The 23,715-nt window shown below is 36.9% G+C and overlaps 1 protein-coding gene across 2 annotated transcripts in view; it reads right to left on the bottom strand.

Annotated features, from left to right (window-relative positions):
* Sec31 (COPII coat complex component secretory 31) overlaps window positions 1-23,715 on the bottom strand; it is a 90,531-nt gene that overhangs the window by 27,547 nt on the left and 39,269 nt on the right. For both annotated transcript variants that reach the window (XM_089239843.1, XM_089239842.1), the window contains exons 12-14: window positions 21,002-21,076; window positions 7,527-7,614; window positions 4,004-4,191 (exon numbers count right to left, since the gene is read on the bottom strand). In XM_089239843.1, coding sequence (XP_089095969.1) covers window positions 4,004-4,191; window positions 7,527-7,614; window positions 21,002-21,076 — 351 coding nt within the window. The remainder of the gene's footprint in view (window positions 1-4,003; window positions 4,192-7,526; window positions 7,615-21,001; window positions 21,077-23,715) is intronic.

Raw genomic sequence — 23,715 nt, 5'->3', positions numbered from 1 at the left:
CTGTCATCAGCACAGTATCAAGTTCAAGTGTGAATATGTCTTCCAAACCTCATTACAAAGCAATAAAACCTATTTGTCTGCTAAAGCAATAAAACCTATTTGGTCTGCTAACCACAACTATGCATGGCTTTATATAAATAGGGTATTGTTGGAATCGGATCCAACAAGATCTATCTTCATGTCGAATATACTTCCAGAGATATAGTTTAAAACAATTTGGAAAAAAGTGTATTATGCTGTAAGTAACCAAACCACAAGATGTATCATGAGCTACGTACCTGAACCAGAAAATGTATTAACACCAGGAAACTACAGTTGAGTTTGTCTTCTCTGTTAAATATTTATCTGTAGACATGTGTTTCATATACAGTCAGCCCTCTGTATTCACAGATTTCATATTCACAGTTTTAGTATTTGCAATCTCTTTCCCAGTCTTCAGAAAAACACAGTTGCAATGCCACCTCTCGAATCAGAACAAGATATAAATTGTACGTGGTAAACAAACATTTTAGAAAGCCCTCTCAAAAGTTTTCCTAGTGCTTCTGGAAATGTTTCTAAAAGACTGTTTATTTAAATGTTTCTGAGTGTGAAAATTTTGAAAGAAAAATTTGAAATGTTGACAATAGACAGCTTCATTACTGCGGTTCTCTATTAATGCAGCATCAGTGAATCTACAGTAAGATTCATCAAGAAAAAAAAAGAGCTTCCCAAATTTGATTAGCCATTTCTGTAGCCACATGTGCTACTATATAGTCCTGTCTCTTACGTAGAAAGCGCAATTTTTATGTTGGTGTGATAAAAAAAGGTATGAAATTTACATATTGCATAACTTGCATATTATAACAGCCATGATTGAATATGCAAATCTGTGAGCACTGAAGGGAAAGATTGAGTCACATTAAAAAAATAAGTATTCTGTATATGAATAATAGAAAAGGTTGGACACACAACGAAAACACTTTCTCTAGACAGGTTTTGAACAGTGTTTCATTCCCAAAGTCAAAAGACACCTTTATAGTGAAGATATACTATTCAAAGTTATTTGGATGCTAGCTAATGCCTCTGAACTATATGTGGCATTTCCCCTATATGCCTCCTAACACAACATCTAACATTAAGCTACTTGATCAGGAGTTGTGCGAACATTTATAGCTCTCTATACACATTACCCAATGATGACTGTGCAAAAGCTATCAAAAAAGTTTAAAATGCAGGAAATGCCTTATTGATTATGAGCAACATGGCATAAGGGATTAGTAAGTTTAAAACAGTGATGGATTGTTTCCATGACATAGACCTGTCCATGGTTCATTTTTCATGAGTAAAAAAATTGGTATAGGAAGCCTAGCTACCATACTCTGAAATAAAGATCATAAATCCATATCATAGACTGAAATAAAGAAGAAATGGCTAATAGACAATATGTTTTTCTTTCAGTAAACATTGCCACGAATCACTGGACATCCCCTTCTACTTCTGTCACACAAATCAGATACAATCGAGATGCCTAAAAAATAAATGTTTATGTGGCTTGCATTATTTGTGGATTTTCCATATTCACCACGAACCCCAAAACATATTCCCCTGCAAACACCAAGGACGACTCTACTTCTTGAGACAAAAGTGTTTAAAGAATTTTGTTACACTAACGTTTCAGAGATACACCAGGTTTGGTGTGAAAGATGATTTAAAAGAAATATTCACATAAAAATAATTATCATTCATACTAACAGAAAACTATGAGGAAAAAGTAATATTAAAGTTGCTACATGAAGCATATCATGTTTGTAATTAACATTTTTACACAGGAATTCATTTTCACCACTTCTCAAGAATTTTGTATCATTTTTGTGTTTCAGAATTCTAGAAAGTGGAAGAATTGCTCTTCAAACTTAATAATATTTAATAAACACATGCTCCTGGTTGAAAGAAATATTCACATTATAATAATAATAAATGACAGAAAACCATGAAAAAAAAAGTAATATCAAAGTTGCTACATGAAACATACGTTTGTAATTATTGGTTTTGCATGAAAATTATTTTTCACCTCTCCTCTGTAATTTTTTTGCATAATAATAGTGATATACCTGTATATTTACAGTAAATATACAAGGTGCACAGGAAAGTTCCTTTGACCTAGAATAACTCACAAACCGTCGATTCTAAAGGCATACTTCCAATTAGAAGAAGTATTCAAATAATGTGTAGACCTCAGATATGTCATTCACATTGCATGGGGTTGTAATAAGTTATTAAAATAAAAAAATTCAACTTTTTATTTGGTCACCCTTTTTTAAAAATCCCATTAAAAATTTGTTGTTCAGTTTTTCCTGGGCCCAACAAAAAATTCTATGTTTTTTAACTAATATTTGCTGTGATATTTGATTTAAAAAATCGCTGAAAAGGAAGGGGGAAAACAGCATATGAAGTGTAGAATGAGCTCTTTTCTGTTAGTTTATTCTGTTTTTCCCTTCATTTTTAGCAATTTTCGAATTCAAATATCTAAGCGAATATTGCATTTTAAAAAAACAGGTTTTTTTCCTGGGCTCAGGAAAGACAATGAAAATTTTCTACTATTGAGTTTTTTTACTACAGCGTGAAAAATCAAAAAGTTATTATTTTTTATTTTAATAACTATACAACCACTTGCAATATGAATGACATATCTGAGGTCTAAACGTTATTTGAATATTTTTTCTAATTGGGCATATGCTTCTAGGATGAACGGTTTGTGAGTTATTCTAGGATAAAGAGACTTTTCGATGCACCCTGTATATATATAATAACACATGAATCACAGCAAGCAAAATTTAAATTTGTTTGTGAAAAAGTCATCAAGTAGCTTTAGAATTAATGAATTTTTTACAAGTCAGTCAGAATATGTTCTTTGTACCTCACGCCAGCTTTACAGAGGTAATTGATTAGCATTAGTCATTTTGTTTGATTCTCTCCAGAAAGTACTGTACATCTATTATTACCATCATTCATTTTTTTTATATAATTTCTAATTTGATGACATTCAGCATACAAGAATATTGCGACATGTGCTTTATAGTATTAGGTAAGTGTCACGGATCAGCCTTGCAAGCAGCAAGGATATACAGTCAACGGTATCCAACACGAAACACCAAGATCATAAAGTTATTTTGCAACTGGACCGCTGATTGCGCGAGTCAGGGTCTTATTACCCCAACCAAACGTAGATGCTGGGCCAGTATCAACCGTAAGAACACAGGCTTTTGAAGATAGGATGTTGTTTTGGTTGAATAGAATCCAATTGACCAGCTGAGTGATAGCACAAGAATTAAATTCTTGCATCCGTATCATTACACAAGGGTGCAAGCACTTTCATCAGAAGATATCCGCAAAAAAAGAACTCTGCCAATGCTTCAACAACATTCCAACGACAGAACTTTCCTAAATAGGATTCTATGGACTGATGAAGCAACGTTTACTCATGAAGGTGTCTTCAACAGCCCTAACAATTTCAGAAACTGTTCTAGAACAACACATAGCACTCAGATGTAGACACATTTTTATAGGCACACAAAATTGTAGAAATATGGTGAGGTTTATACTCCAACAGCTTGTGGAAGTATCTTGTGAGAATGGGCGCCATGCAGTGGCGGATTAAAGTCGATTGAGGCCCTGGGCACGTGCCCGGTGTGCCCACCATTAAATTCGCCTCTGGCGCCATGCACTCTGTAAAGTTTTCCATGGTTCAATTCTATTCCAAAGTTATGTAGCAGGAAATGTCACTTGTCAGACTGAATCATTTGTTTCAAATCACTGTATGTTCAAAATTAAAACAAGACAGCATAATATATTTCATTCAAATAATAAGGTAACAAATTTAAAAAAGAAACAAAATTGACAATTTTCAGTGAAAAAAAAAAGAACATAATAGACACAAAAATGTAATGCTAATACATTTAAAAGAGACTTTAAAAAGAAAGGAAAAACTACAGAGTAAAGCAAAAAATTTTAATTCAATACATACCTTTGAAGTAGAATTACTTTCCATTGCACCAAAATATGCCTTTTGTGTTTTTTTCAATAATTCCTGTCCACCAATATTAGCAAGGACTAAAGCATCAGCCCATCTTTGAGGATTTGCTTCAATGCATAAATCAATTGCTGACTCAATGTTCCCCACAAGGAGAGCTCTGTATAATTCATTGTCTCTGTCTGCTCATAAAAAAGAATTGATAGAGCAGAAATTATAAATATTGATATTAAGAAAACAATAACAGCATTGCAGTTACACAAAAATTTTAAGAATTTGAAGGTTTGAGACGTGCACATACATGCTATAGGCATGGAATTAAATTTTATCACAAACTAATAAAGTGGAATGACTTCAAATTTATAATACCTTATCATTATACAGTGAAACCTGTATGAATGGAACATCAAGAGACTGAAATAATATTCAGTTTTAGACAGATTTCCACTTTATAAAGGTGCAAATCAAAGCACTGATCATTGAACAGACTATATTTTGATTTTGTTTTAAACAGGTTTTAGTCAAATTCAATGTTCATCTCAGACAGGTTTGACTGTGCATTATAAATTTAGTCTTTTGTGAATACCATGAAAGATAAATTACACCAAACAATCACAAGGTGAATCAGAATTTAGTTTAAAAGTTTTCAGGTTTTTTGGCTGACGGGAAGTATGGTTTTTATCTTTCAACGTTTCGTTTGCATGAGTGGTGAACATTTTGAAGAAATATTACTTTACAGTGGGCAAAAGGCTACTACTTATGCCTTCTCCCTGCTTGAATCACACTGCCTCGTCGGGATTGGTCTGTTGAGTCAGTCTGTTTTCCCCATTGGCCGAAGTTGTTCCTAAAAGCTCTGGATAATGCTTGGGTTTCAGTCTCATCATTTTTGAAATGGGAAACCAAGCACTGTTGATTTTCATCCTCTCTTCCTTTCTGTTGAAGCAGTTCTTGTGCTTTTGAATTTCTATTGCTTCTCTAAAAATACGTGGAAAATATCTCATGTCGTTGGGTGTTTGAGAAGAGAATTTTGTGGTCCTTGGTCAGGGCATGCTCTGCTACGGCTGACTTGTCAACCTGACCCAGTCTACAATTTCGTTTGTGCTCAACTAATCTGGTCGATATTGATCTTTTTGTAGTGCCTATGAACACTTCTCCACAACTGCACAGAATACGGTAAACCCCAGCTGTTTTTAGTCTGTCGTCTGTCCCGTTGATCTTTGGCCGACCTGACGCATTCACTTAGCTTTCTGGTTGGTTGAAAAGTCAATCGTAGCAGAGCATGCCCTCACCAAGGACCACAAAATTCTCTTTGCAAACACCCAAGTGTTATCCAACGACATGAGATATTTTTCACGTATTTTTAGAGAAGCAATAGAAATTCAAAAGCACAAGAACTGCTTCAACAGAAAGGAAGAGAGGATGAAAATCAACAGTGCTTGGTTTCCTATTTCAAAAATGATGAGATTGAAACCCAAGCATTATCCAGAGCCCTTAGAGACAACTTCGACCAATGGGGAAAACAGACTGGCTCAACAGACCAGGGACAAGCAGGGAGAAGGTATAAGTAGTAGCCTTTTGCCCGCTGTAACGTAAGATTTCTTGAAAACGTTCGCCACTCATGCAAACGAAACGTCAAAAGACGAAAACTGTTCTTCAAGCCAGCCAAAAAACCCGAAAACTTTTAAGCTGAATTCTAATTTACACGATGGCCACAAAAGCCTTTTTTGCTTTATCAATCACAAGGTGGTTGCAATTAAAAAGAGATTATGTTTGGAGTCTGATTATCGTAACCTGTTGCAGCTAATGGAAAGCCAACGAGGAAAGACGCGTGGTCCAGGACCTGGTCTGGTTAACGAGGGAAGATGAGTGGTCCAGGACCTGGCCTGACCACGGCGGAGGGCTCACACGAGCCAACAATCCAACGAGGGAAAACGTGGTTCAGGACCTGGCGCTTCCCCACAGAGAACAACAAAGGGCTCAAGCTCAATAGAGCTACAAAGACATCAGAAGAGCTCATCAGAATAAATTGTATATTGTATAATAGAAATATTTAAATCTGTATATACTTTTTTTTTAAATAATGTGTTTTTATATTCATGTATTTTATATGCATAATAAAGCACCCGACACAATGGCTAAAATTGACAATGGTTGATAGAGCCTGGGTGGTGCACTGTATGAAATGAAATAAAATGCAGCTAATGGAACCAAATTTGATGGACTGAAACATTCAAAGTTTCAGACCACCAGAATTTAATTCTTATGGAAAAATATATCTAGAATCACTAACCAGGAGAAAAGCAGGCCCTGCATATCCTATCCTATCAATCATCATATTCATACACAGACGCAAAAGCAAAATATTCATAGATATAAAGTGATGCTGGAATAGTGCTCATGCAATACACGACAACTAGATATAGGCAATTTTCTATAGTGCTGAAAATCATGCAAAAAAATGTTAACCTTTTTCCCTTACAAAATTACCTCAGTCCATGAACTAAGCGCAGTCAGGAAAAAAACATTAGAAAAAAAATGTTTAATGTAAGCACCACATCTGAAAACCTACCGCACCTTCCAGAATGAAATTTAACTTTTATGTAATCAATATTTTAGCATATTCTACAAACAAATATTAGCTAGAAAATGCTTGTTAATGTTGAAAGAACCAATCTTGAACAAATTAGAATGTAATTCAATTATTGATATTTGAATGCAATAATTTAATTTTCATGTCAATATTTGATAGAGATTGCGTTTTTCTAAACAAAATTTCATGTTGGCACAGAATTAGTGTAAGTGCCATGTGCTTTCAAAATTATGTTTTTAAATGTAAGCACTACATTTGATAGACCAAGAAATATAGTAGGCCTGCATCATAATATGTATCGGCATTACAATACCATTTTTATTATCATACCAATATATACCATATTTTATATATACCATACAAATTTTATTATCCATAACTTCTCATTATGAAGCTGAGGCTTATATAGCTTTGGACGTTAATTTTTAGCAAGTGACCCATCCAATAACTCTTTTTCAGACTTTAAGTGATTCTAATTATTTATGAGAATTTTACGTATTTCTTTCTAATACAGTTAAAAATTAAATTTTTACTCCAGAAATGAATGCCTAATCTTACATAGTATATATTACAAGATTCTCAAAGAAATCTGGTTTTTCTTTGTTTGTTTGTTTATTCTTCAATGAAATTATGTGCAGCTTACACAAAGCTGCAGCATTTTTACAAAGACTTTTTCTTTTGTTCAATTTTTTTTTGCTGAGACTTATACATCCCAGTGGCTTATTTATCAGAAAGTAAAATGTATATTTTAATGACCCCCTTCTTCGCATGTGATTTTTGACAATGTATACAAAGTATTTAATACAAACTATTAGAGGTATACGTTACATTGCATTAAAATACACATTTATTTTAAATGAACAGGCATTTTAAAAAGCACAATGACCTTTCAAAGGAAAAGAAAATTTAAAGTCATGATTATCTTACCTATATTAGTTTTAATAATTGCAGGTTCTTTGACTGGACATTCATCAATTGAATTAAGAAGGTTTCTGCATCCAGGGTTATCACTATCCTTAAATGAAAAGATGAAGCTATGTTATAAATTCATGAATATATGGACATGAAACAATAACTTGCTGAATGTAACTAAACTGCACATGCTAATAACACTCCTTTGAGTGAATGTTCTACAGCATTTACCAACTGAAGCTGACAACACAAATGAAATTTAGTTCAATCATGAAATTGAAAAATCAACTGTAACTACAGTTAGACACAATACAAATACAAATACAACGCCACAACAGGCAAAATGCCCAACGAGGTGGCTGATAAAAAGATGCCCATAAAAATATGGATGTCATATATTTTTTTAAAAAAAAGCAACCCAATTAAAAATGCAATTAACACAAATTATAAACAATATATACACATGATTAAATATTATACAATGTCCATAAAGAATACTTATGGTTGTCTTATTCTAAGAATGGATAGCTTCTCGATTTACTCCAACATGTTTATCGTATTTCTTTTTAAACGTGTCAATTGTGTTACAATTTACTACCTCCGGGGGTAAGCTATTCCATTTATTAACAACCCTATTAGAGAAAAATTCCCTGCGACACCATAACCTTGCATTGTCCCTCACCAATCGAAACTGGTGTCCCCTTGTAAAAGCAGTCGATTGGCGGTGTACTAAAAGTTCATGGTCCATCCTATCCATCCCATTGAAAATTTTGAACACTTCGATCATATCTCATCGACACCTACGTTCATCCAATGTAAACATATTCAAAAAATGAAGTCTCTCTTCATAACTCAAGCCCTGTGTGCCAATAAGGACACGTGTAGCTCTTCTCTGCACCCCTTCAACCAATTCTATGTCCCTCTGTAGGTATGGTCTTCAAAACCTTACAGCATACTCCAGTCCAGGACGAACTAATCATCGAAAAAGCGGAAGAATGACTTCAGGAGAACGCGAAGAGACCTTTTCGAAAATGAGGCCAACAATTCTATTCGATTTTTTGACCACCGCTAAACACTGTTCAGAAAACCTAAGTCGCTCGTCAATGAGAATTCCCAAATCAGTGACCCTAGTTGCATCCGGGATAGTGACACCATTCAACTCGTAAGAGAACCGTGGGTTGTTCGAACCAAAATGAGCGACCATGCACTTATCAACGCTAAACGTCATGCTCCATTCATTTGCCCATGCTGCAATCCTGTTTAAGTTGGTCTGGAGCAACTCCCTATCGCTTTCATTCCTGATTACCCCCATGCAACATGTATTACCCCAGGCTTTATTACCCCATGCAACACCCGTATATTGAATATCATTATCTCCATTAAAAACCGATGCGAAAAAGTCATTGAAAGCACTACACATGCCTACATTGCTCTCTACCCTAGAGCCTCCTATCGACAGGGGGCCAACTGTCCCCTTACATCCATTATTGATGTATCGAAAAAATGATTTTGGGTCAGAGCCAATGTTATCTGTCAACCTAGATTTAACTTCCTTTTTACTATCCCTTATCACTTTCTTCAACAGTCTTCTTTTATCAGTAAACAATGATAGGTCACCTCGTCCACTTTTATACTCTCTGAATGCACTTTTCTTCTCAAGATAAAGGTTCCGCACACTATCCGTGAACCATAGAGGGTGTGATGTACAAACACGCTTTTTTCGAACAAAGGGTATGACGTCGTGCAAAACAGAGGACAGCTTCGTACTAAATTCTTCCCATTGACTTACCACCCCTACTGATTCCAACCGGTCTTTGAAAACTTCTGCTAACCTTCCTCTCAAAACATCAAAGTTAGTTCTCTGAAAACAAGGAACCAATCTTTTGTTATCAACCTTACCCGAGGAAAAGTTACAGTGAAATCTGAAGATACGATGATCACTGGAAGAAAACTCTTCCCCCACTGAAACATGTTCAACTAGATCCTCATAACTAGTAAGAACTAAATCCAAAATAGCAGTACCCCTAGTGGCTTCTGATACATGCTGATACAAAAAATTTTCGAGCACCAACTTAAGAAAGTCTCTTTCATACTGATTTCCAGATGAAAGGTTCTCCCAATCAATACCTGGGTAATTGAAATCCCCTAGTATGAGAACCCTCTTACGCTTACATATGTAGGAAATTTCATCATGCAATTTGGCGATGTAGTTTGGATCCCTATTCTGTGGATTGTAACAAACCCCAACAATAAGTTTATGACGTCTTTTGTTCTGAAGTTCAACCCATATGGTTTCAATATCACTTCTCTGCACGTTACACTCTCTAGCCTTCAAACAGGATTCACGTATATCAACACTCCACCCCCTTTCCTATCAGATCTATTTCTCAAAAAAGTATCATATCCTGAGACGTGTAAGAAAGATTCATCCCCATCGTTTGCCCAAGATTCTGTAATGGCTATAAGATCCAAGACCTCCACAACTATCATAGTTTCTAAAAAATCTTTCTTATTACCCAAGCTCCTGGCATTTATTAACACACATTTTAATTTGTCCGGTGGTTTATTGTCAATCGAGAAGCCATCCAAGTCAGAGGTGGGTAATTCCTCGTCAATACTGTTGTGATTACCATTAACTAACCCGCATTCCCGACTACGTGGTCTGGGAATAAAAAACCTGACCTAAGACTATCGTAAACCTCCCAGACCCCCCCTCTTAGTTAGATGGATCCCATCCGAACGAAGCCACCTATCGGTAAATGCGGGAAGCTCCAAGAACGTGACCCCAAGTGAAGAGCGAATGTCCTTCAGGCCTATATTGAATTGGTGGATCCTATTCCTATACCCCCTACTACCCCTTGGCAGCACTGGAATCACTGCCACATCTGACCTCCCCTCCCTAGCGGATAATAGTAAATCCCGGTACTCTGACAGACTCACTAATATTCGCTCCTACCTGATTTGCTCCCACCCACAGAATCACCCACAAGGGCAACTTTTGGCGATGAAAAACGTCTCGAACGTTTCCATTCTTCCCCCCAGGAAGACAACAGTGCTCGAAACCCCAAAAATCCATACACACTCGGTTCCCAAGTTCCCTAACCATAGAATCACCAATGATTAAACCCCTATCACTATCGCCCTCTACCTCATCCACGACCACCCATTCGCCCTCTAAACTGTCATTGTGCGTGGAGATTGCTTCTTCATCAACAGGTGGCTCGACGACCAGAGGCTCCGTTATAACCGGGCCCTCTAGCACCCTAACTTTTTCCCATAAAGCTTCGACCTTGAGTTCCATCCTTTTCCTATCCAAGCACCCTTTACAGTTGAAACTATCAGCTACTATACCCCTAGACCAGGGAAACCTCCTGTCACATGCTCTACACAACACTAGTCGAGGTCGAGGCATACTAACACTATTGCTAAAGCTAGATAATAATAATAATAATAATAATTAAAATAGGAAAATGAAAAACGTTAACAGGAAATTAAAATAATGTAAAATACATTACTATGCGAAATATATGTAAGAGATTGTACAATGCACTTCGATACATTAAAGTTTTGCATATGTCAAATATTTTAATGTAGTTGAATCTTGTATGATTTGACTGATCGCTTGTAATGAATAACTAATTTCTGGAAAGTAAACATATGATAAAACTTTCAATCTGTTTCAAGTCAAATATCTTTGTTATTGAATAGTTGTGTCTAGGGATAGTGATTTGGCAGAATAACCAAATACAGGATATTTTTGGCTAATGTTTTGGCAGAATAAATGAAAATAAAAAATTATTGGTAATTTTAAATGATTGATATTGAATTTTAATTACACAATTTATTATTTAAATAAATATTAAGAAACTGGTGATTGAAAGATTTTTATTGTCATGATACCGACAATCTAATTTAATGATGATATATTGTATTTTAATATTACTTTCAGAATACATTTTTTTTTCAACACTTGTTACAATTTTACTTCTAATTAACAGAATGTCTCAACCATCATTCGCCCTCAACTAGTAATGCATCATAAAATTTGACTTATTTTCTCTTCTTTGGATGTTCTTTGCCCCCTTTGCCTCTTTCAAGAGCTTAATACATATCTTGTCTAGATACATCTTTCAGTAATGAATTTGATTTGCATATGTATGTTACTGTCAAAGTCCAAAATCAGCCAGTTGACCAGGCAAATGTCTGAAGCTCTGTGGAATTTTGGACATTGGCGAAAGTGGCTGGAGATACCAAAAATACTGATATCAATCCCCCTGATATTGATGATCCGATTCCTTTGATTGTTAGGGATGCCATCACTAACCATAATTAATTACCATAATTTTATCATAAAAAATATGACAACTTGATGATGACCGCGAATTATGCAATTTCTTTGGCCACTTCATGAACTGGCTGACCATAGCCCGAATTTAGGATGTTGGCCAGGTCAACTAGCTAATTTTCAGCTTTGGCGGTAACATATAATTCATGCTCCCTTCCACCTTATTGAAGTAAGATTCTATTTTCAGTTACATGTTTTCCTTATCCTAGAAATTCCTCCTGACATAACCTCTTTTGCAGAAAATGATATACACCACACAATAAAATGTAATCAGTAAATTTTTAATTTATGGGAAAAATTCCAATCAATATAGTTTTTCAAAATTAGTTTGATGTACTTAGATTTACGCAGATATTAGGCCGAATACCTGAGCATTATTTAAGCAAACCAAATATTCAGCAGAAGGGCTGAATATTACCCAAATATCCGTGCCCCCCTCTAGTTGTGTCTAAAAATATTTAAATAATTTATTTGTACTGAATGGGCAAAAGCTTGTATGGCATTTCACTATTGCGGCCAATATTTACCCTCACCCCCAAGAAGTGTTGAAGCAGTGTTTTTCAACATGTGATCTTAGACCCCTGGGGCTCCATTGCAAGGATTGTATAACCAGACATGACCTGGACTCTGTCCCATGAGATATATAAGCTCCATTACAAGGGCTGGACAAATTTCCAAAAACTTGCATGCCTGACTGAAAATAATACATGCCTGAATAAATATTTTACTTGATAATGGGAGGCATGCAGGTTTCAGAAATTCCAAAATTTTGAGGGGTTAGTTTTAAGGTATCGAGGTAAAGAGTTGGTTAGGTAATTTTTTTTTTGGCAAAGGATAAGATCTTTAAAGTCATGTGTAGAGGCTGAGATCTTATTTCTGAGAGAAAGGGAGTAATTGAATTTAAGTTCGGAGACATTTCTGCAAATACTTCTTTTTAAATGGATAATATCACGATTGATCCAGGGGTTAAAGATACATTTTGAAGAGGTATTTTGATGGGAACAGAGGCTTTGCATTTTTCAAAAACAGCTTTGAATTTACTCCAGAGAATGTGAACATCATTTGAGGAAGATGATGAAATGAAATCAGGGAAATGGGTGCGAATGATATTTTGCAAAAGAGGAAAGTTGGCCTTGTTAAAATGGAGTTTTGCAGCGTGCTTAAAGGGAGGGAGAAAGTGATGGCGAGAAAAATTTACAAAAAGTATTTTGTGGTCAAAAATGCCATAAAAAGATGAGAAATCAGAAACCGGGATTTTATTTGAACAGCAATTAGGTCTAATGTAGAGCTTGAGTGGTTCGAGATTCTTGTTGGCTCTAGAACAGTTTGAACGAGATATATCTCTTATATTCCACATATGCAAATGATTAAATGTTCAAGGCCAATGAATGTTAACTTTGTACAGGTAACAAATGTGGACAGTTTATCTTTTTTCATTGTCTGGGTGGGTCGCAGTTCCCTGAAGACAAAACCACTAATGGCGTTACAACATTGTCGAAGACCTCATAGCCAATTGGAGGGCTGTCAACATGCTCGCATAGTTGGGATATGTGAACCTGGCTGGTCATTTTGAACAATTGGCCACCCCCTGCACCGTACAGACACGGCTGTGTAAAGATGCTGGCAGCAATGGTTGCTGCAAGGAACTCATCAGTGAAGTGAAGGCTTTGGAAGGCCATGGTGCACGAATGTGAGGCAAGATCGGATGATTGTGTGACAGGCCCGAACTTCCCCAACGATATCATTGTCTGCTATCTGACGTTGCCTGGAAAAAAAATTATAGCCTCTTCAATACAACCCATGGTACCTTCCACCATCTCACAGTGCTTGGCTGAGGTAGGGTTATGCTCACAGTGACCTCTAAGATGTCTGCCTTTGACACCACAACATTGGCAGAGTCGTCTAGAATGGTGTCGTTGACGATCATCATTGCTGCCAGCATACTGGCATCACATAGGTTCAGCGATGAATCCCACTTCAGTCTTGTACCAGATGACCATCTGACCCTTGTGTGGAGGGGCCAGAGCCAGCGATCCCAATCAGCCTTTGTTTTACAGAGGTATACAACCATTACCCCTGATGTGATGGTGTGCTATCTCTTACGAGAGCAGGTTGCCTCTAGTCATCTTACGTAAACCTTTAACAGTTCAATGATATGTTGATGACATCCTGTGGCTGCCAGCATTACCCTTCATGGCACGTCATTCTGAGGCAATTTTACAAGATAATAGGCCAAATACGGCTCATATATCTCTGGACTGTCTCCATGCTGTTGATACTCTTCCTTGGCAGCGAGATCACTAGACTTTTTGCCAATCAAACATGTATGCGACATGGTGGGCTGCCAGTTTTGGGCATCCCGAAATGTCTCAGATCTGGAGCGACAATTGATGAATGCCTGACAGAATGTATCGAAATAAGAGATTAGGAATCTTTATCACTCCTTATATTGATGTATACAAGCATCAATTGCTGCCAGAGAGGAGGGGGTTCACCAATTACTGATTTGAACATTCCATGTTGAATTGCTAGCCATTGACAAGTCCAACGGCTTTGAATTTTTAATTTTATTGTCTGTGTATGAGCTTTACACATATTTAATTTCAATTAAAAAAAGCCACTTTCTTCATTGTGCTCTGTTTTTTTGCAAAAGAGTATACATTGCGTGGAAAATTTTTTTATACACTCTGGGTTTGTCAGGCAATAGATTTGTCAGGCCCTGGTTTGTGAGTACTTTGTGAGGGGTCAGCAGGATCATTTTCATACACTAGCATTGCATGAATGTCACATTGTTTTTTCTTTCAAACCAAACACAACTCTGGTCTATCACTGTGGGCAATTTACTACCAAATGAGTTTTGCTGGAAGTGTGCATGAGAACCTAACAATCTGAATGTGTATCTAATGTTGTGCATGAATTGTTAGTGCTGTCATCTATTTTTCAAACTATGAGTGAAGTGTAATGATTGAATCTGGAGATGATGTCACTCTTTGATATTCCTACAAAGGTTTCAACAACTGCTGCGAGGAATCAAACCCACATCCCCTCACTTGCCAGGTAAGCAAGCTAGACCACTATACTAGAAAGGCAACAAAACTCTTTCCTTAGAGCTTGTGTGCTTTGACTGGGACTGTGCATGGACAGTCAGTCCTAACTCAGGCCAAAGATCAATAACTGCCAAGAGATGGTGTCACTCTCCACTATTCATACAAAGGTTTTAACAGCTGGCTGATGTTCATTCCTGGATTTATATTCACATCGGACAGCTGTTGAAACCTTCATATGAACAGGGGAGAGTGACATCATCTTCGGATGAGTTGCCATCTGCTGACAATATCAGTAACTGTGATCTTTGGACTAAATTAGGTCGGACTGTCCATGTACGATCCTGTGCAGTGGCCACAAGCTCTAAGGAAAGAGGGTTGTTACCTTTGTAGTGTAGTGGTCTAGCATGCTCACCCGGCAAATGAGAGAACGTGGGTTTGATGTCAGCCAGCTGTCAAAACCTTCATAATAATTCAATATTTGTACCATTATAGGTCTGCTCCTATCTGTGGCAAGACTTTTTAATGGGGAGATCAACTCACAAACACATTCTGTGATTATAAATCATAATTATTTCAATTCTTTTATGATATGAAAATTATAAACAAACCATCCATTTTGGATTTTATGGGGGTGGGGTGTCTTGTTGACCTTCACAACAAGAGGCCCACAGTGCATTGACCTTAACTATGGGGAGGGGTCCATGGTGTATCAACCTTCATTACAGGGGGTCGTGACACCAAAAAGGTTGAAAAATACTGTGGTTAATAAAAGGCATTTTGCGTGTTTATTAGGCAGAAGTCATCATCTATGTAAACAATGGACTGGAAAAACTTTTATTATTTCATAATTTTTCTATTTGCTTCAAGAAAACTTCCACTATAAACCCATGAATGCATTTATTTCATTTTATTTATTTATTCAATATTGATTGGCCGAGACCTATACAAGAGGATGCGGAATTTATATATGGCGAAAGTGACGATTGATGGTACGAGAGAATTCGGAAATCGTGGTGCAATCTACAGTATTTGATGGTAGGTTGTTCCAGTCGATAATAGTTCTTGGGAAAAAGCTAAATTTGTGACAATCTGAAGAGGCAAAGATGGGCTGTAATTTTTATACAAATACAAATACAAATACAACACCACAACAGGCAAAATGCCCAACGAGGTGGCTGATAAAAAGATGCCCATAAAAATATGGTTGTCATATGTTTCAAAAATACAGCAACCCAATTAAAAATGCAATTAACACAAATTACAAACAATATATACACATGATAAAATATTATACAATGCCCATAAAGAATACTTATGGTTGTCTTATTCTAAGAATGGATAGCTTCCCGATTTACCCCAACATGTTTATCGTATTTCTTTTTAAACGTGTCAATTGTGTTACAATTTACTACCTCCGGGGGTAAGCTATTCCATTTATTAACAACCCTATTGGAGAAAAATTCCCTGCGACACCATAACCTTGCATTGTCCCTCACCAATCGATACTGGTGTCCTCTTGTAAAAGCAGTCGATTGGCGGTGTACTAAAAGTTCATGGTCCATCCTATCCATCCCATTGAAAATTTTGAACACTTCGATCATATCTCCTCGACACCTGCGTTCATCCAATGTAAACATATTCAAAAAATGAAGTCTTTCTTCATAACTCAAGCCCTGTGTGCCAATAAGGACACGCGTAGCTCTTCTCTGCACCCCTTCAACCAAGTCTATGTCCCTCTGTAGGTATGGTCTCCAAAACCTTACAGCATACTCCAGTCCAGGTCGAACTAAGCCTCGAAAAAGCGGAAGAATGACTTTAGGAGAACGCGAAGAGACCTTTTTGAAAATGAGACCAAGCATTCTATTCGATTTTTTGACAACCGCTGAACAATGTTCAGAAAACTTAAGTCGCTCGTCAATGAGAATTCCCAAATCGGTGACTCTAGTTGCATCCGGGATAGTGACACCATTCAACTCGTAAGAGAACCGTGGGTTGTTCGAACCAAAATGAGCGACCATGCACTTATCTACGCTAAACGTCATGCTCCATTCATTTGCCCATGCTGCAATCTTGTTTAAGTTGGTCTGGAGCAACTCCCTATCGCTTTCATTCCCGATTACCCCCATTAGCTTCACATCATCTGCGAATTTGCTAGTAATTCCATCGATACCCTGATCGAGTTTATCGATAAAAAGTGAAAAAAGTATGGGGCCAAGGACACTTCCCTGAGGAACTCCACTTGTGACGTCTGTCCAACCAGAGAATTCCCCGTTCACCATAACTCGTTGCGACCTATCTCTTAACCACGATTCTATCCAATTCAGCAAGTTGCCCCCTATTCCAATCTCGTGTAAACGCTTCAAGAGTTTGCCATGTTGGACCCGATCGAATGCCTTCTGGAAATCAAGGTAAACCACGTCGACATTTTTGCTCTTACCCAAAGCCTTAGTCACGTAATCATAGAAGCAAAGGAGGTTAGTTACACATGACTTCCCCTTCCTGAACCCATGCTGATTATCCGACAATACATTATTCTCGTCTATCCACTTCACAAACTGCCTTTTGATGATAATTTCCAAAATTTTCGAGAGGGAGCTCGTCAAACTCACTGGACGATAATTAGACACCACTTCTCTACTACCCTTCTTAAATATAGGAACAACGTTAGCCAGTTTCCAATCTCTCGGGACGATACCCTCAGCAACACTACTCCTGTATATCTGTGCGACTGGCCCCAACAATTCATTAGCACCTTCCCTGAGAACCCTGGGATAGATATCATCTGGTCCTGGTGCTTTGCTTGCACATACATTTCTTAGAAGATTTAGGACCTCCACGTCTTCCACTTGAATATCGTTGAGCGTTTTGGGAGTGATTGAGTCTAACAGAGAAATGTGAAGGTTTAATTAGAATGTTGGAAGTGTCAATATAAACCCATGGAGGATTTTGTAAAGAAAAGTTAAACGAGAGAAAATGTTCTGTAAGTGTACAGGCCGGGTTTCACAGACCCTTCTTTGATTATATATTTTATATAAAATCTTTCTACAGATAACAGTTGTTGAGTGCTCAACAACTATGGCATCTACAACATTGTATGCCAATGCAGATTACCATATATAGGCCAAAAACTAAACGTGCCCTAAAATACAGTTTAAATTAGCATAGAAGATACGTAACTAAAACCAGACTTTAACCACTCACCCATAGCCCAACACTGCTGGTCCATTGACCATAAATTTGACTTCTCTTCTGCCAAAATCATTCAAAAATGCCCCTCACCGTCTGACTTGGATTTCTTCGAATCATTCCACATCAATAAAAGCACAAACCAGTTGATCAACGACCTAACTAGCACACCATCCTTCTCAAAAATCTGTCAACAGTTTCTACAATAATTATTCTTCTCCATCAGCATCGCTATTACGTTCCCGTTTGCGATTGGCTCCACCATTTTTCTTTTTCCGTTTTCCTCTGCTCTTTTGTTGCCAGTTCATTTTGAATTTGACTCTTTTGTCTACAACAGCGAGTAACTCCCGCTATAAAGAGTATATTTTTTGATATTTTTCTTTGTTTCTGCTACTGATGAAGGAACTTCATATAGTTCCGAAACGCATATAGCCATGGTTCTTTTTGCAATTTTGGGTCCAACTACGTCGGTCGTTCAATTGTATTATCTAACCCAAAAGGTAATTCATTTCTATTGCTGCACTATTTTACAGTAAATTTCAAATTAATAGTTCTGAATTACTCATTACATCATACTAGAGCAGAAGCACAATGATAAAAAATAGGTGTCATAGCCCAGGTCGATAAGATAAATTGTAGGTTGATAGAGTACGAAAGGATGTTTAGAGGTGTTGCAAGTTCCATACACGATTCCTCCTTATCAGAAACTTTACTGATATGGAGGTACAACAGAAATTATGACACCATGACCATAGAAAAAAGGTTGCTACCACAGGAGGTCCTACACCCAGGAGTTAGAGCACCAACCTCTCAGTGAGTATAAAAAAGGCAAAATGTCAAATGCTGCTTTTCAGAATTGGCAATAAATTGTAGGTCCCAGTCTTGTTAGTCTTCGCGTGCAGAAAATGACTAGGGTGTGACAAAAACAATCAAATTATCAAATACAATAAAATGATTGTTTTTAATGTATGTGAAATAGGCTTTATAATATGAGAATATAAACATTAAAACATGATCTTTACAGTTATTTCAAAATAACAATATCTAAAATTGAAAAAGAAAATATTACTTGACTGCATGGGTTAGGTCTCACAGACCTGGATACAGATAAATCTTTTTAACAGTTTCGGGGGGGAACAACCACAACACCCAAAGTTGGCACAGTAGATAAACAAGTTTAAATATAAAAATAGCAAGAACCTAAAGGAAATAGTTCCTGCCACCTGTCCGAGATGAGAGAAATACATGTGTGCATGGGTCTCACAGATCCAACCTAGCACTTGGGTTATATATCAATACAATATTGAAATTGTGTTTCACGCCAATTCATCTCTTAAATACATGATTCTGATGCTCTTGTAGCCTGTTGGGTGCATTTGAGTGCTTCCCAAATTCAATATTTTTAATTAAAACTAGCCAGTACATGATTTTTTCCAGATATTCTGTTTGCATCTGGATCAAATACAGTGACTAAGAAGATAGGGTAATCGTCATAGAAAATAGAGAATTTTCTTTTTTCAATCATTCTTCAGACCATGATGTTTGGCATTGACTCTGTGACATGCTGACAGATAAACAATGCAAAGCAGTTGTCGAAATAAAATTTCTTAACACCGTCATACCTTGGCTAATGATAATAATATGTTATGGAATCACATTTTGTCAGCCAAAATCTTCATTAGCTGAAACACAATTTCTCATAAATTTCTATAGAAAATTGTTCAGTTCGTTTTCAGTACAGTCCGAAATTTAAAGATAAATTTTATAAAACATTAAGAAGCACCATGAAAAAGAAAAACTAACTGAAAACTGAGATTTACAGCTTCACAACTGGATTAAAATAGAATTTACTGGAAGATGAGAAGCTGAAGATCTTTTTTATTTCACATCATTTTCACAACCCAGTTGAGTTCATACATGTTTAGTGATACGATGTTAGTGTATACATGTTTAGTGATACGATGTTAGTGTATACATGTTTAGTGATACGATGTTAGTGTATACATGTTTAGTGATACGATGTTAGTGTATACATGTTTAGTGATACGATGTTAGTGTATACATGTTTAGTGATACGATGTTAGTGTATACATGTTTAGTGATACGATGTTAGTGTATACATGTTTAGTGATACGATGTTAGTGTATACATGTTTAGTGATACGATGTTAGTGTATACATGTTTAGTGATACGATGTTAGTGCATAGGTGGTGATTAGGAACGAGAACATAACAAAAACTTCAATGAACATCCTGCAGAGACATATATGACCATGACAACCGAGCAGACATTCAAATGCCATACTGTTGCCATTCTGTGACTCGTTATAATATTAATGATATCAAATTAATAATATCTTAACCAATACGTAATACAGATGGGGAAAAATAATCTCCTAGAATGTACAGACCGTTCAATTTAATATACATATATGCTAAGAGTCTTGTACCGAAAGAACATGCACTATGAAAACATCCTAGTTTAGGCTCCTTTTAATTTTTTATGAATTTTTTGCTTTGCTTAATCCTTTATTTTATACATAGTGACTTAAAACTTTCTGGAAGAGAACTAGAGGCATATATGGAAAGTGATTCTGAGGCAAACATTAATTAATCAGGCTCTAAGGACAATAATTCTGATGACGATTGTGCAAAAATTCAGCTCACAATGCTGAATTTTTTCACAATTTTTGCTCTGCTGTGTTATGTGAGTGTATAAATCCATGTCAACTAAAAATGCTTGTTAGCAAATCTGTATTTGTTACCCTAGGTAGAAATATCACAAAAAATCTTTGTTAGCCAAAAAATTTATAAGCTGAGTTGTTTATTAGCCGAGGTATCACTGTACTTATTACGATTTTATAACACTACACAAAGGGTTACTTCAATTTGTCAAAAAATCCCATTTCTTACCTTCAAATGTGTATCTTTATTAAACAACCTTAGCAAAAATGCTGCTTTTGCTTTTGCTGATCCAGTTAATACAACCTGTAAATAAAAAAACAACAAAAAAAAAACAATATCAACCAACTTAACCCGCTATGGTTTATCTCTAAAAATTTATTGAAATATTTTTTTCACAAAAAAGGATGTAACTGGGTGCTGTTAGCATATTAATTGAGATAATATATCAACACAGCCATTTAATTAATTAGAGTGAATTTTTTAATCAGCTAAAATCCTGGCATAGGTGGTGAGGTTTCAATCCATCTGGAATACCTATCATCGTTAGGAGGCACAGTGAGCCTTGGTACAATGGCAGTGGCCATTGTGAGATTGATATGTTGAGATTGATGTATTGAAATAGATTGTTTGATACTTTTAATTTGACCAGAGTGGAATGAATGTGTGGGTGAACTTTTGAACACTGGCATGCAATGCATGCTCTAGTTCATGTCTGAAATATTTTTTGATGTTGCGCCAGGTGAAACATTGAGATGCGAACTTGATGATAGCTTTGACACCTGGATGAGAAAGTGTATGGATTGATTCAAAAGCTTGTCTTTTGTGTGATTCCGGAATATAACAATGAATGTGTCCTGTGGAAATGTCACAAACTTGTCCCTACTGTCTGGCAAAAAAAGTTTGACGATCTTCAGTGATGAGCTTTGTTGGAATTCATGCCAGGAAATACATTGTTCTGTCCGGAAACATACCTGATATTAGTAGTAAATTCTGTGATATTACTCAATTGCCATAGTTGTCAAGGCAAAGCTTTGTTCTGTTCTGGTTTGAAGGCATACATCAATAGATGATGATCACTATAAATGGCATCCTTCTAGTTAGCATTTGAAATGTTTAACTGCGCTATAAATAGCTAGAAGCTCTCTGTAGTTTACTTGGGACAGAGAGAGTGCGCAAAAGTAAAAACTGAGGGGGTTGAATCACGCTGTCATGTGCTGAACCACGGCACCGATGGCATTGTCCAATGCATCTGTTACAAGAGAAATGTGCACATTTGGTTTTGGATAAACACAAATTTGCATTGTACAGTGCTTCCTTGACATTGACAAAGGCTTGTGAAACTTGTTGAGTCCAATCGAGTGGTTTCCGACTGTTTTTCACATGCCCTGCCAACCATGGGAGGAGATACGGGGGCGTCAAAGATGGTGCAGGTCTGCACACTTAGCTATGAACTAGTGGTAAAATTTAACATGCCCAAGAATCAGCACAAGGAAGTGGCAGAAGTGAGTTGCATAAAGTTCTTGATGACATCCACTTTGGCAGATAATGGTTTGAGTCCATCCTTGTTGATTTCATATCTCAAGAATTCGAGGTCAGGAGGTCATTTTGACACATTCGTGCACAGTCCATATTGGTCAAGTTGACTGAATATTTCATGTAAGTGCTGGAGATGAGTTTGCTCATCTGGAGAAGCAACCAGAATATCGTCCAAGTAACAGAATACAACTACCAATCCTTGTAAGACCGTATTCCTGAATCTCTGGAAGGTCTGTGTTATCCAAAGGTCATATACAGAAATTTAAAGAGTCTGAATGGTGTAGCCATTGCTGTTTTCGGAATGTCCAGTTTGTGCATTGGAATTTGTTGATACGCTCTAATCAGGTTGATGAGGAATGTATTGTCGTTCCATGCAGAATGTGAAAGCAATCTGTGAGGTAAGGAATCGGCTAACGATCGGGCACAGTGATTTTGTTGAGTGTTCTATAGTTTCTACACTGGTCTCTACAGTAACCATATCCCATATCTCTTTGGTACTAAATGGAATGGACTAGACCAACTGCTCCTAGAAAGCTGACAAAGCCCTTGTTGCATCATAAACTCCAACTCTTTTCGTGCGACTTTTAACTTACTTTTCCGTGGAAAGCAGTCGAGGTCAGGCATAAACTGATGGACCCATAGTCTTAATGAAGTGCTAGATATTGCGCTCTTTAATTTTTATATTTTGGAAGTGTGGATGGATGGAGAATATCAGGGAAATTCTTTGAATATATCTTCATATGGTGATGAAAATTGGTTGATACTGCTCAAACGAAAAGATGAAGCTGTGATATTTCTCACAATGGAACAAGTGGCAGATAGCAGGGTTGTTCCGTCTATGATGGTTGCTATCGACTAACATGTTGAAATGAGATAGAAAATCCACACTAATAATTGGTCGAGTTACATTAGCTATGATGAATGGCCAAGCAAATGTCCTTTGCAGGTTCAAATTCAATGTTTAAAGTTTGGTACCGTAAGTCGAGATAGGGGAACCATTGGTAGCTGTAAGAGTCAACTTCTCTGGTTTCTTGTAGGTATTGATGTTCACGGGATGACTGACACATTAGTGCCTGTGTCAATCAAAAAAGTCCAGTTGGTAGAAGTATTGCCCAGTATGACTCTGTCGATGTATTGGCAGCTGTGGCCTTGGTCAGTGGGGGACTGCCTAGTTAGTTCCCCACTGAGGTGTTGAAGGAGCCGGGCTGTTGACATTTCTTAGCCTCAGCTCCGAAATCAGTATGGTAGAAGCATAAGCCATTTTGAGATTGTTTGCATTGGGCTCAGCTGCGAGAATGCTGTTCGTGACAATGAAAACGAGGTCTAGGCTGCCGCTGTGAAGTATGAATAGCGGCCTTCAGCTCACTCAATCCTTTGGTTAGACCTACAACTTGTTGCTCCAGTGA

Source organism: Pholcus phalangioides, unplaced genomic scaffold (assembly GCF_987345545.1).
Source record: "Pholcus phalangioides strain wild (caught in Gottingen) unplaced genomic scaffold, Ppha-v1.0 ptg000011l_1, whole genome shotgun sequence".
In the NCBI taxonomy this organism is placed as follows: Eukaryota; Metazoa; Arthropoda; class Arachnida; order Araneae; family Pholcidae; genus Pholcus; species Pholcus phalangioides.
Note: the sequence above shows the minus strand (reverse complement) of the source record. Positions and strands in the feature narration are given on the sequence as shown.